Consider the following 14,273-nt stretch of genomic DNA (forward strand, 5'->3'; position numbering starts at 1 on the left):
GCGGCTCCAGAGTTACTCCGAGCACAGAAGCAGCTTTCTGGATCAGTTTGTTGATTCTCTTCAAGTCTCTGGTTCTGATGCTACTACCCCAGCAGATGCTGCAAAGCTGACTGCACTCTCCACAACAGACTTATAGAAGATATGCAACATCTTGGTGCAGATGTTAAACCATCTCAGCTTCCTTAAGAAGTACAGTCTGCTATGACCTTTCTTGTAGATGTAGTCAGTGTTGCATTTCCAGTCCAGTTTGTTGTCCAGCTGAACCCCAAGATACTGGTATTCCTCCACCACCTCCACCTCCTCTCCCAGGATGGAAACAGTGCTTTGTTTATTCTTCTTCCTCCTGAAGTCAACAATCATCTCTTTTGTTTTGCTGCTATTTAATATAAGATGATTGTCACCATTTAACAAACTGACTGACCAGTTCTCTGTACTCTGCTTCTCGTCCATCCCTGATACACCCCACAACTGCAGAGTCATCAGAGTATTTCTGCAGATGACAGGAACTTTACTTAAGCAGTCTGGCATCATTTTGATGCAGAACAAGACAAAATCCAGCCAACATCCAAAAAAAGAACTTAGAAAAGCCCTTTAAGAAGCCTGGGAACTATTCCTGAAAACTATTTGAAGATATTTAAAGAAAGATTGTGTGAAAGAGTTCAGACAGTGTTAAAGTATGAAGATGACTTTCCAACTTGTTACAACTGTTCTGACTTATAACAGCATAGAAAGAAATCAGGTGTTGTTTCAGAGCTGTTGAGGTTCATCAGAACAGCCTACAGGCTGTAAATAAGGTCCAAAGTGTTGATTAGTTTGACATTTCCGGGTTCTGATGAGGCGTTCTCATGAAACAAACTAACAAGGAAATATCTGAATTATCAAAACAATGTTAATCTCTGTAACAACAGCAGAATTAACAACCTTTTATATTTTCTATCACATGTAAAGAGCTCCTATTAAGACCTGGGATGGATTCAGCTGTCATAAACACACACACACACACACACACACCTCCTCAGCTACAGCCCTCAGTCTGCTGGCCCAGTCCTCGGCCTGCTCCAGCACCGTGGAAAGCTCCGTTTCAGGCCCGTGTTTGAGCGCCAACGCTGCAGAAACGATCTGCTGCAGGTGGAGGGTTCGAACGTGCCTCAGCGAGCGATCCAGAGGTGTAGCACACTGCCACGGGTGGAGGGAGGGGAGCTCCTCACTGCACAAAGACAGAGGAGTTCAGCATGAACAGCGGGGAACGACAATGTTTTACTGCATCTTATCGCTGATGCAGACTCGGCCACTTTAGCACCAGTAAGGTTAGTGATGTTCCACCAACAAGTTTAACATGCATGACTCTCCATACACAGTTGAGTCCAACTTAACTGGAAACCTGCACCAGGGTGGATCCTCCTCTGGTTAGTTAACTTATGGATTCAGCTATATCCAGTTCTTCTACACTAGAGCCTTAGGAAACGTTCAGGATCTTCTGTCACCTCGAACGTTTCTCTGAATCAGCGTGCATGTAACCATCACATCTGTCCTGACTCTGGGGTTATGAATCTCACACCTGACCTCCTCGGTTGCTAAATCACAACCACAAAGTTTATGACAAACAGAGCGAAATATTCCTTTGTTCCACATGCCTACAAATGATTTTATTCCTTTATACTTTTTTTTTTTTTTTTTTTTTACTTTTATTTTTTATAGTGAACATAGTTACATCATACATTATAATCATGCCCCATTTGACATTACTTAAAAATGAAACATAAATATCAGGGGTATGAAAAATCTGATATTAAAGCAAGAAAAAAATCACAATAACACATATAATCAAAACAACCAAACACACGCATACACACACTAATAAACATAAAAAAAAAAGCTTTTTTATTGAAGGACTATTTTTGTTGGGGTTTTTTTGGGGTTTTTTCTATCAACGTTTAATGTTTAAGATTGAGCATTTTAAAAGATTTAGGGTCATCTGGTGCCTTGTTCCTGTTTATTTTTGTTCCAGAGGTTTGTAGTGGTTTTACTTCACCTGCGGACTGGATTTTAATAAAAATGACTTGACTATATTGAGACTTTGTTTGGAGAAAAGAAACAGAAAAGACATGTGAATGAAAGACCTGCAAATACAGAACTTTGCAGCGTTTGCAGAGCACCTCGGTCCAGTCGAACTAATACGAATGTTCACCTGCAATCCTCGATGAGCTGATCCAGCAGTTCGACCACTCTTAGCTCCACCTCCTCCAGATCGCTGCCTGACTTCACCTGCTGCTGCACTCGCTGCAGGTTCATTTCCTAGATATACAAACATGTTGGTACACCGACAGGTTAAAACAAACCTCAAACAATCATGTTTTCCTCAACAAAACTCTAACAAAGCTCACTTTCTGAGTATCTCCCAGGACAGACAGACATATACTACTTCTATATTACAGTTTAAAAACATTTCCAAGAAGATAGGGATGGAAAAATATTTATTAGGTTAATAATTTTCTTCCCTCTTATTAAGTGGAATGTTTTGATCATGATGACAATTTTGTTGAATTTTTTTTTTTTTTTTTTAAAATTAAATTACATAATGTAAACTAAAGTACCAAAGCATTTGGTACTTTAAATTTGGATAGAAGGGTAGGTATAGGTATAAGCCTTGGCTTCTGTCTACACCTGGTCAAATGAGAATGACAAAACTTGTGTTATTTTACGTTGTTTAAATTTTGTTTGTGATGTAAATTGGACCAAACAACAATAAAATACTAATATAATGTCAGCTCATTGAGACCCCATGGGGATATTTGTAAAAAAATAAATAAATAAAATCCTCTATTTCCATCCAGACTTCCTAATATAGATGAATACAGACACACACCAGTCTGTCTACAATAGCCAGCAGCATGTTGAGAGCTTCAATCCTCGGTCGGATATCTTCCCACTCTGAGGACAGAACCACCACGGGCTTTACATTTCCCCATGGGAGGTAGTAGTAGTGGCAACCTGGAACACACAGGAATAATCCAGACTCAGTCACTCAAAACACGTCATCACGATTAATCGCATTAGCGTCTCACGATAACTCGCAATTAATCACGATTAAACATGTAGTTTTTATCTGTTTCTAAATGTGGCAAAATAGGATATTTATTATGTTTTAATACTCCTGTTAGCAGGTATAGAATAAAGTATATTACTAGTTGTACGTACTCACCTGAGGTTGACTTTACACACACACATACTATCTCTCTCTTACATCAGGAGTAAATATCCTGCGGGGTTTTAGCACCATTTGCTGTTTAATTTATCGCAACATTACTGCTGATGAATCAGGACGTCTCTCCTTGATACTGTCCATCACAGTCTGTCTGTACAAGAAGAAATTTGAAATCTGCAGAGTGCTCGTACAGCAGGTGGTATTTGAGACACAACGTACTACAGCAGTACAGTTCTTGTCCAGGGAACCATATTGCAGAACTTTAAAACAAAACTGTCTCTGGAAAAAAAATCCGTTCTGCATCCATTTCTGCTTAAATGTCATTTCTGCATCACTTCCTGGAACTATGCAAAGAGTGTGTGTCGCTGGGTTTAAAAATAAGTGCAAAGAATTTGTGTTAAAATGTGATTATTCCTGGTGAATTCAGTATTATTCATTAAAGACGGCGGATTCGTCAGTGAAGACATCATTTGCTGCAGGAAACATGAAATTAAATGCACCCCAGCTGTTGCTTTTCTCTCTGACAGCCAGAAGACTTGTGTTTTTCCTTTGTTTATTGTGATTTTATTTGTGGAAAAATGACAAAACAACAAACATTTCACGTTAATTTGAGTAATTCAGCTCAAAATAGGCATATTGTTTATTTACTTACATAGTCTTTTATCGATTAATTTCTTTTAAAATAAATGTGTTTGTAATATTTAAACTTAATTTTATTTTATTTTATCAAAACATTTTTCATAAAATAAAATAGTACTTTTTTTAACTGTAAATATAAAGTACTTTTGCTGGTTTACTCCACATTTTACTGATACTTAACTACAGTAAACACCTGAAAGCTGTTTTCTAGGATATGTATGGATGAGGATGGTGTATTTGCAAATTGCCCACTTCAGTGGACATTAGTGTGTCATCCAGCGTACTGCCACTCCCTCAAGAATAAATTAATATTTCACTAAATTTAACACATATGCATAAACTGTAATTACCAAGTTTACCAAAGCGATTAGCTAGAAGAGAAGATACAGCTATATTTATAAAGACTATATACATCTTATTAATATCATAGGTTACTTTACAAATATTTTAAACAAGAGATCAAAATAAATAAATTTTTTTTTTTTTTTTTTTAAGAAGGTGTCACTGAACATATCTGTAGAAGAAAAAAAAGCGTTGTAGCGACGTTAATTTTACCTCCACCAATTACAGTCGGGCTTCTGACTTACCATCAAACACAGCCCTACTGAACTGTGTGGTAGAGGCCAGAGGCAGGCAGGTGTAGTCAAACTTGTTGCCATAGTTACCGATGCTGACCTCAAACTGGATTGCATCATCTACATCCTGCAGGAGCGTGGCTGAGTAAAACGCCACAAATAGAGAGAACTTCCTCTTCCTAAGGAACTTCTGTGAGGCAGAGAGATGATGCATCTAGTTATCCATCCACAGTACTTATCTTTCCTAGTTTTGTGTGGGTTCAGATGCTCCTAATCTCTTACCTCCACCACAAGCAGATCATCCGATGATACGTCTTCGGTTCTCTGGTCTGGTTTGTCCACCAGCTTGGTGGATAGTTCCAGTAAAACTCTCCCTCGGTACGCCACCCCCTCGCCCTGACAGACAGAGAGAATTTAATCAGATGCAAAAATAGTCTTTCTAAAACTAAATAATGTCCCAAAAAGAAGAATTATCAATAAAATAAGTAAATAATAAAATAATAAAATAAGAATGCAAAATGAACTTTACAAAGGTTTTCCGACAGTCACATCTGTCTCCATATTCTATTCTATTCTATTCTATTCTATTCTATTCTATTCTATTCTATTCTATTCTATTCTATTCTACAGTCATTTAGCACCCTCATAAGTAAGTCGCTTTGGATAAAAGCATCTGCTAAATGCTTTTATCCAAAGCAACTTACATATGAGGGTGAGAACAACACAAGACTGTGTGTGAGGCCCAAAAATTGGAAGATTCCGTCACCTCATGTTGCTTGTTCCACTTTTTAGTGAATGTGCTCAAATGGGTGAGTCTGACATCTTTCTCTATTTGACCTGACAAAGGGAAATGACCACTCTTCCTGGTAGTGGATCCTGGTTCTGACCCACCCCCCAGCTAGCTGAGCCTGCCCCCTTAAAATCACCTAGTTGGCACGAGGAAAGCTGGATTTGTGAGAGGGGCGTTGACAGGCATCAATCATGAACATTTAATGGTTCAGACACAGAAACGGCCGTTCTTAGTAGAGCTCACTAAAGCCTCTTTTGGAATGGCTGAAATTAAGTACCATGGCTAAATTTAGGGTAAAACCATTGCATATCTATAAAAGATGTACGGAGCCTTCGTGACATCACCCATAGGTTTCTGAAGAGCTGAACTGAAGCTTGTTGGACGGTTCCTACTATCACCAACATGGCATAGTCACACGTCTCGTCTCTCCAGGAAAATTAAAAAATGGGCAAATAGGAAGAGATGTATAAAGTAGAAGTAGAGAGTAGAAGTCTGGTCCGGCAGCTCTTTCCAACCAGTCTCTAAACCAGGTGGATGTAATTAGCTCAACTCCACTGCAGGTAGATGAGCCTGTTAGTAAAGATGCCTCTTCTAAACGTAGATCCAAAGGTAGATCCAAAAACATGGCAGGATTTCTACTTTATTTTTACTTCTACCTCTACTTTATACACCTCTGCAAAGAGGTGGAGCTGAGAGGAGGGTTGTGATGAGAGGGAGGGTGGATGATTTACATCTATCACAATCTGACCTGTTTGTAGCTAATAGCTAACTGGGCTGGCTAGCCAAGAGAGGTAGGGGGGGCTAAAGCTAAATCACGCTGTTAACTAGCTAAAAACCGCAGTCGTGCTACATTCTGCCTTCTTGTAGCGGGATATCGGGAACATGTCAATCAGGACACACCCCTAATTATCTTTTAAAAAATCCCTCGTCCAGAGTAGTCATGACGGTAACCCTGGCCAACTAAACCTAAAATGTTTTTTATACCAAGCTGTAAACATGTTTGTTTCTGCTGTAAAGTTGGCCTTTTTACATGACAATTTTTGCTGTTTTGGAACCCCTAGTGGATGAAGGGCAAACTGCAATTTTTGCCACTTCAGCATAGGCTTTACTTTTAATCTCCGGAATTTGCCACTTGGGTAAAACAATGTTATTGGATCTCTGACACCCAAATGAAACTTTTTGGAAAAAAAAGTTTATAGAGACCTTTAATCCTTGAGCCGTTTTTTTTTTTAATTACTTGTCAATTATCATGGTTGCTTGACAAAGTGAATTAACGAGCATGAGTTAATGTTTTTCACTTCATTAATCTTTAAGATAAGAAGGACTTAAATTGGATGCCTATGATAAAATCTTGGCTATGTTAAGGTGAAACAGTCTGTTGGGGTTTGTTTACACCAAACACATGTAGCAATGATTTCCATACAATCACCTAAAACGCATATATACACAGACAAAACCAATGCAGGATTTGTCATGAGGGGTCTTAATCCCAATTCTTTCACCCATCCACTTGAAGAAATTATAAGTTTTTAAGCTTCAGGAAACTTAATGATTGAATGATTACTCTAGTAAATTCTAATGAAAGCATCATTCCATATCATTGTTTGTGACTATTTTAGAGAATAAAGGGGTAAAGAGTTACTTTTCCCAGGTTTAGAGCCTCATGGGGATCGTTGAAAGCTGTGAACTCTCTGGGGCTCCCATACAGGTTGACAAAACACGGACCAAACGTCGGCAGGAAACCAAGACTGTCATCAACTGTAATGACAGAGAATGGACAATAAGTCTTATCAGATCAAACTGTGGAATTACGGATATGATTATCCGTTAGATATTAGATACGAGTTTCATTTTATAGAGAATAAGACTGATGAAACAGGATCAGATGTTTTCAAAAGTCTGCTCAATTAAGTAACAATTTCAACATGTTTAAGGTAAAAGCGGAGGAATTGAGATCTGCAACAAAGTGAAATAGATGAATAAATATCTGATTTGTTTCACACAAAACAAAAGAGAGGATGGTGGACATACTGCCAGAGTGGATGGTCCGAGGAGTCAAGTCATCTGAGTGCGTAGAGAGGAAGGATGGTTAAGAATAAAAGATGTTCAGACTCAGACAGAGAGGAAACAGATGTCTTTGAACACAAGTCAAACCCAAACAGAAGCAGCACGATGCTGTGAAACTAAAACACAACAAGTCCAAAACACTCAGTGCAGAATCACTCAGCTGGTTTGATGTGAAGGACTTGAAACAAGGGAGTTAAACAAGTCACTTTGCTGTAAAGTTAAAATGTTTTACCACAGCAGAAGAAGCATCTCATGAAGAAAGTTCACATTAAATCTTAAATGAAAGAAAATGAAGACTCAGACTTTTTTTCTTCTTCACTTGAGCTGACCAAGCGGTGCAGACTGGGCATTTACAAAGTCCCAGGAATGTTGTTCTTTTGTTTGTATTTAGAATAAATATAGAGTACATAGTTGTCCAGCTCAACCATACATTTAAGACACAGCCATGTTACTACAAAGAAAATTGATGATTTTATTATATCTGTTTTGTAAAAGCTGAGGTTTGATGGCAGTAAACTACAAAGCTGCCAATATTCCAGACAAAGAAACAATACTCATCTCAATAATTTGAGCAATTTGTATTTCTCTTTTACAGGACACTCCATTGACTGAAAACATGAGCAATGTCAGTATATGGCACACAAACATGATCAAGTTAGTCCACATGCAAGTCATTGCCAAAATGTCCATGCTTCAGTGTGTTTAACTCAAATCCATCAAACCATTCACAACCACGTCATTTAGAGATCAAGAAAACTGATTAACCTGTAATACTGAGTACTTCACATGAGAAAATCTTAAAAAGTCTTCTGCAAAGTCAGTCGCATGTCATTTGGAGAGGATGAAAACCTTTCTGTTCTCCCTTGCAAGACCAGTAAAACCACAGTCAAGCTGAATAGATCAAGTCAGATGAGTTGTCTGGTAAAATAAAATACAAATCAAATTGAAAGACTTCCTCAACACATTAATGTGGAAGTTAAAAGGCCAAATCAGATTGGAATAATAGTTTATATATATATATATTTTTTTTTTTTTACATATTGTCCAAGCCCCGGAAACTGTTGACCAAGCTGAGTCTGTTTAAGGTTCTATATCTTGAAAATAAAACCACCTTAGTCTCTAACTAAACTAAGTTTAGGTTACTGTAATCCAGTCTGAACAAGTCCAGACTTGGCTCAAGGAGTTTAGTCTAGTTCTTATTAGTTACTTACCATCTATCTCTCCTCCAGGGGCAGAGATCTTAGACATACAGAGGTGGGTGGTACCAATAACATCATTATGACTTGCTCTGTCCCTGAAATGAGAAAGTCCAAAACTTTTACTCGACCTGCTACAAACTACGGGATTACTTCAAATAAAATCTAATCCTGTGACGTATATGATTTAGGATTCACCAGTCCACAATTCTGATCCTCATCTTCTCACACATGGATGGAAACTGAGGAGTAAAAAGAAAAGATATATTAACAATAATAAATGGGCATGCCCACTTGTACATTGGTACACTGCTGTCTTCTGTGTCTCACTCTAATCGGCAAAGCCAGACTCTGGTTCCACTGTGGATTGGCATTTTTCTCCAGAATTTTGGTGCAAACCTAAAGAAAAAAAAAACACAATTTACATTTCATGTATGAAGTTGAGTTTGGATTGTAATGAAGCTAGAATCTAACGTCTGATTGTGGAAATAATCAGAAACTTATAAGCACCGTTTTGCCAGCAAAGTGAATCTCCACCATTGGATCCACCAAATTCTTCCTGTTTGTGTCAAACCCAAAGACCTGCCTCATCCCATCCATAAAGGCATCGTCCACTGTGGAAACAATAAGCAATATCTCAGGTTTTATTTTCTGATAAGATAAATGAAGAGTAAACTCACACTTGAAACTCACTTTGTGGCAAGTCTTCAGCTCTGAAGATCCTCAGTGTGAACACAGCGCCTCTCAGAGAAAGACCCGCTGGTCTCAGTAGGTTTCCCTCTATGTCCTCCTTCTCCTCCACACACTCACGTTTATCAGCCTGGAAACAGATTAAATACAAATATTTATTCATGAATTATTAAACATGTTCATAAATGCTTGACATTCAAATGGAAATGGTGAATTCCTTTCAAAATAGGCTCCTCGCTTTCATGTGTCCTATTCTATTTTTAATGCTAAATGTAGCTAACCTGTACAAGTAAATGGTACAAAATACCAATGTAAAAATTATGATCTTTTGGGGAGTTCTTTTTTTTTCTTTTTGCTATAAAAATCTACAAATTTACAGCAAGACTCACCGGTGGCTCATCTCCAGCTGCCAAAACGAACAAGCTGACCTTCAAATAGCCTCGGACCCCAGCAGAGAGATCATCCGGATCACACAGCAACAGCCATTTCCTCAAAAAGCAGTGTCCTGCAAGAGAAAGCAAATGCTTTAAAACAGCCTGAAATAAGTTATTCCTTTGTGACAGTCTTGAATACATACAGCAAGCCATCATCAGCAAATATAGATACTCACTGTGCTCATTGTACACAGTGCCAACATCCAACTGTGGAAAATGGTAAAGGGATTGCTTACTTTCAACTACACAGATTTATTTGGTCGGAATGTCTCAGAAGTCAAAACCAATTTCTGAAAATTAAGGACCTGAGAGCAACAATTTTTACCTTGAATTCACCGATCGCTGCATCAGTTCGAAGTGAGCGAGAGTCACACACCTGTAAGTAAAGAAGAGCTAAATATTTTCACTATGATGAACTTCAGTGTCTAAACTGGTCACTGTCAAAACTATTGTGTTAAATGGTTTCATTCATTTGTCTTTGCCTTGTTTGGACTTCCTACCGTTAATGTGTACATGAAGCCTAAGATTCACACTCACAGTAATGAAAATGGGTTCATCAAACAGGTCTGAAGGTGACTCGAAGAAGTTCATGAAGAATGTCTGGAGATAAAACAAAAACAGACTGCAGTTTCTTTCTTTATTCGTGTAGTTTAACAGCAAGCTGTGTGATGGTCATGATTAGTCACTAAATAGGACAAAATACTGGAAAATATTTACCTCATCAAAGATGGGATTGTTGCCCTTTCTGATGCGAGTCCTCTTGGTTTGTCCAGCAACTGCTATCTTCACAACTGGTTTTAGGTTGATGCCTGGCAACTGCCGCGCCTCGATGACCCGCACACGAATCTGGGCAAAGATTACCAAAAGTTAGTGGATGAAGCCTGAAGCTTATTTTGAACCCAGTAAATTTACAGTTTCATGTCAAGGTTTATTGTTATACCATGACACACCTTCTCTGAATACTTTTTTATGGAGTCGATGTCAAGTCAATAGAAATGTTTGCATCAGTGACGACATTCCTTCCAGGGATTTTACAAGTGTTATTTTATCAAACTGAGGTAGAGTTTTCTGAATATTTACATCTAACAGATACATATTTGATCAATCAGAGAAGGGGTGTTGATAGTGTCATCAGAGCTTTGCAAGTGTACACTGCAAAAACTCAGCCTTAAAAAAACAAGAAAATAATATACAAAACTTAGGTAAATGTTGCTTAAAATAAGATAAATTATCTGCCAACAGAACAAGAAAATTTGGCTTGTCAAGACTTCCCAAAACAAGTAAAAATACTTTTAAAACAAGAGGAATTCTCTGGCATAAAAGTTAAGGATTATCTTATCTTTAAAAAATACGTATGTGTATTCAATTTAAGATTTTTAATCTTACTTAGATTTCAGTTTTTACAGTGTAATTTTGTCGCTGCTATTTCATTCAAGCTTTGCACCACCTTGGCTGTGCGTCTGCTTATGTTTGTGTAACAGCACTCGCGCCTGCTCGAAAGCCAAGAAAAAAAATGCTACAGTGATTACAAAGACAATGTGTGGCGAACAGTTGCAACAAGCTCAATTATGAAGATGCTATGTAGCTTGAGATCAGGGCCGCCCAACAGTAGGTTTACCTACACTGCAAAAACTCAGTCTTAAAAAACAAGAAGAAAAATATACAAAAATTAGGCAAATGTTGCTTAAAATAAGATAAATTATCTGCCAACGGAACAAGAAAATTTGGCTTATCAAGACTTCCCAAAAGAAAGTAAAAATGCTCTTAAAACAAGAGGAATTCTCTGGCATAAAAACTAAGAATTATCTTTAAAAAAAAAAGTATATGTGTACTCAATTTAAGATTTTTTATCTTACTTAGACTTCAGTTTTTGCAGTGTACTGCTTGGCTGAGAAGTTTTGTAGGCCCTGTCACCTCCTCCAAATGTACCAAGTCTCATTATAGAAACTAAATATCAAGGTTTACACTGATTTTTTTCTTTATTTAGTTGACATATCAAAACATGACCATAAGGAGTAATAGTGGCATGGTGGCAATGGGTTCATTCAGATCAATCAGCAGTCTCAAATTTGCATAAAGCGCTGATTGACAGGAAAACTTATAAGTTATGTAAAAACTGGACTTTTTAGGTAATTTTGTTCTAAAACCGTGAGGCCCTAAACTCCCAGATAAGCCCGTGCATTGTCCTACAGACATATTAATGTCCTGAAGTGGTGATGGTCAAGCTAAACCACAAGTTCTCTTTTCCTTTCTAGGATATGATGATGTGTCCAGTGCGCTCCTTTTCTTTCTTCAACATAATATTGTTGTTGCTTAATGCGGAATCCACGTTTGTTTTTGCCACCTTGCAATTTTTTTATCACTCTTGCTGTGAATAGATATTTAATCTCTGAATTAGTCGCAGTTTTGTGTCATTTATTCATATCTGTACCATTGTTTAAAGGTGGTCTTTACTTTGAAACTAAATTAAATTTTTCCTCTACAGCAATGAGGATTTGGACATTTAGACTTAGTTGCTGCTTTTGTTTCTACCTCCGTTCTTAGTTCAAAAAGCTCTTTTCTTTTTAAACCTGCTAATGCCACCGTCCTGTACTTTGGGAAAAATCCTGGACCTGTAAACACAGCAGTGTTGTATGAATTTCCAAATATCTGTTCTGTAAACTTTTTTGTATTCCTTTGTTTCAGATTAACTTTGTCCTAACATTTCAGGTTTGTCCACCAACAAAAGTCATTATTTGACATTTTATTTATCATCATAGCTTATTTACTAAAAGGAATTTACTTTTAGAAAGTTTGACAAAAAGCTGGAAAAATAGATTTTTATTTATTTAGTTAAAGGAGTATGCTATCTATTCAGTAGCCATTAGAATTATATTCTGACAAAGTGACTGGGATTTACGGGTTTTACCTTCCATTTCTGAGTACCTTCCACTAAGTATCTTATTTATCCTAGATATACAGTGCATCACTGTAAACTTGATGGAAAATTTACTGGCAGATACAATGGATTTAATGCTGGATTTTTTATTTATCTGAAGAAATCAGTCATTTCCACAAAATGTCAACTTTGCAATGTGTCACTTCTCAAACAACTGGAGAAGAAATGACAGTGACTGTATTAATGTAAACATATTTTCAGTCTTCTTTGATGGAAGCAGGAACAAACTTCTCTCCTCTAACCAACCTGTATGTCTTGGGGTTTGTTGGGCAGCTGTTTGGGCTGACTACTGGCTCCTCTCCTCCTCTTCCTCAGCCCTCCATGGGTATGGTAGGATGGTGGTGAGCGCTTAGGGGTCTGGGCAGTGGGAGACTCCTGGCCAGGGGGACCCTGAGGGCCAACGATCACCATTGAGCGCCCATCGTCGGCTCCCTGGTCCTCTGGAGCCTCCACCATAATCATGCTCTCTGTGTCCTCCTCACCCAAAGTATCCAGAGAAATCACTGCTCAGACGGGCACATGGACAGAACGATGCAGGAAGGACAACATGGAACGTGTTAGATGTGACTTTTGTCCTGATTAAGAAAGCATTGTAATGACTCATTAACAAAGCATGTTACTTGTGACAGTGTCCAGCTCCACGTTGGGGTTGTTATGGGACATTGGGTCTGGTTGGGGAGGAGGATGGAAGATAGGGACCGATCCTGGAGGAGGGATGTAGGAAACCTGCAGGGTCAACGTTGCCTAGTGGAGAAGGAATATGTATTTATTCAGCGTAAGGCCAGTTTAAGAGCCGGCACAGAGTAGGTTCTTCCGCTTTTATAAACAAGAACACAGCACATTATGTGTGTTCTTCCAGATGTGAAGATTTAGTTATGTGGTCTTTGTTATCTTCGTACAGTTAAAAATAGGAAATACTTCACTTGACAACCCTTTTTTTTTACCGTCTGTTATTCTCATGATTTCTTTGTGCTGCTCAGACAAACTGACAGTGTTTTAATAAATAGTTAGGTGTGTCCGTACACACGCGCTGAAATGTGGGCATCTTGTCCTCTGCATGCCTTTCCAACCCCTAAATCTGTGTGTGGAACATCAATCAGGTCCACTCTGACACTCACAGGAAGACTTTGTTTTGAGTTCAGGAAACAAGGATGGAAAAAGTTCTCTGTGACTAGGACCATAGGCGTGGCCCACTTAGGTAAAGACAGAGTTTTTCCTCTTCTATACATTCAAACAATTAGTAAATTAGGATCTTGCTGAATGATTGGTCCTCATGTCTGACCAGCTTGTGTATTGTTTATTAAGAGACCATGAATTAGAACATATAAAAGGCACCTAAATAAAGGGAAGAGATGAAGTTGTATAGCTTCACATGACACAGCTTAGGAAAGAATTTATTTTTAATTGTATTTTAAGACTGTTACTTGCTGCTTGGTACAAAGATGTATCATACGTGCTTCTCTATTTAGAGTATCAATGACAAATTCCCAAGTTAAGAGTCTGACAAGCAGAAAATTGTGTGAATGCACTTTTAAGGAGTCATCAGTAGCTCCTCAGTGAAGTTGGATCAGGTTTAAGAACAAGTACGAGGGTAAAAAAAAAAAAAAAAAAATTTTCAAAGAAAAAAATACTGAATGACATCTTTAAGCATGATTGGGATGATTTACTGAATTTGGGTGTTTTGTCCACTCCATGGCCTACTAGCTAACAACATGGACAACACTGGAGCAAACATTACA

At 38.0% G+C, this 14,273-nt stretch overlaps 1 protein-coding gene across 2 annotated transcripts in view; it reads right to left on the reverse strand.

The window, feature by feature from the left end:
- The window catches only part of dysf (dysferlin, limb girdle muscular dystrophy 2B (autosomal recessive)), a 112,829-nt gene that overhangs the window by 80,436 nt on the left and 18,120 nt on the right, over positions 1-14,273 (reverse strand). For both annotated transcript variants that reach the window (XM_079257547.1, XM_079257546.1), the window contains exons 5-23: positions 13,155-13,278; positions 12,781-13,037; positions 10,314-10,442; positions 10,134-10,196; positions 9,922-9,972; positions 9,773-9,803; positions 9,552-9,667; positions 9,166-9,292; positions 8,983-9,086; positions 8,803-8,871; positions 8,671-8,714; positions 8,488-8,570; positions 7,241-7,273; positions 6,852-6,967; positions 4,702-4,815; positions 4,432-4,609; positions 2,867-2,991; positions 2,189-2,295; positions 1,012-1,207 (exon numbers count right to left, since the gene is read on the reverse strand). In XM_079257547.1, coding sequence (XP_079113673.1) covers positions 1,012-1,207; positions 2,189-2,295; positions 2,867-2,991; positions 4,432-4,609; positions 4,702-4,815; positions 6,852-6,967; positions 7,241-7,273; positions 8,488-8,570; positions 8,671-8,714; positions 8,803-8,871; positions 8,983-9,086; positions 9,166-9,292; positions 9,552-9,667; positions 9,773-9,803; positions 9,922-9,972; positions 10,134-10,196; positions 10,314-10,442; positions 12,781-13,037; positions 13,155-13,278 — 2,067 coding nt within the window. The remainder of the gene's footprint in view (positions 1-1,011; positions 1,208-2,188; positions 2,296-2,866; positions 2,992-4,431; positions 4,610-4,701; positions 4,816-6,851; positions 6,968-7,240; positions 7,274-8,487; positions 8,571-8,670; positions 8,715-8,802; positions 8,872-8,982; positions 9,087-9,165; positions 9,293-9,551; positions 9,668-9,772; positions 9,804-9,921; positions 9,973-10,133; positions 10,197-10,313; positions 10,443-12,780; positions 13,038-13,154; positions 13,279-14,273) is intronic.

The sequence above is a fragment of the Telmatherina bonti genome (assembly GCF_933228915.1).
Source record: "Telmatherina bonti genome assembly, chromosome: 18".
Lineage (NCBI taxonomy): Eukaryota > Metazoa > Chordata > Actinopteri > Atheriniformes > Telmatherinidae > Telmatherina > Telmatherina bonti.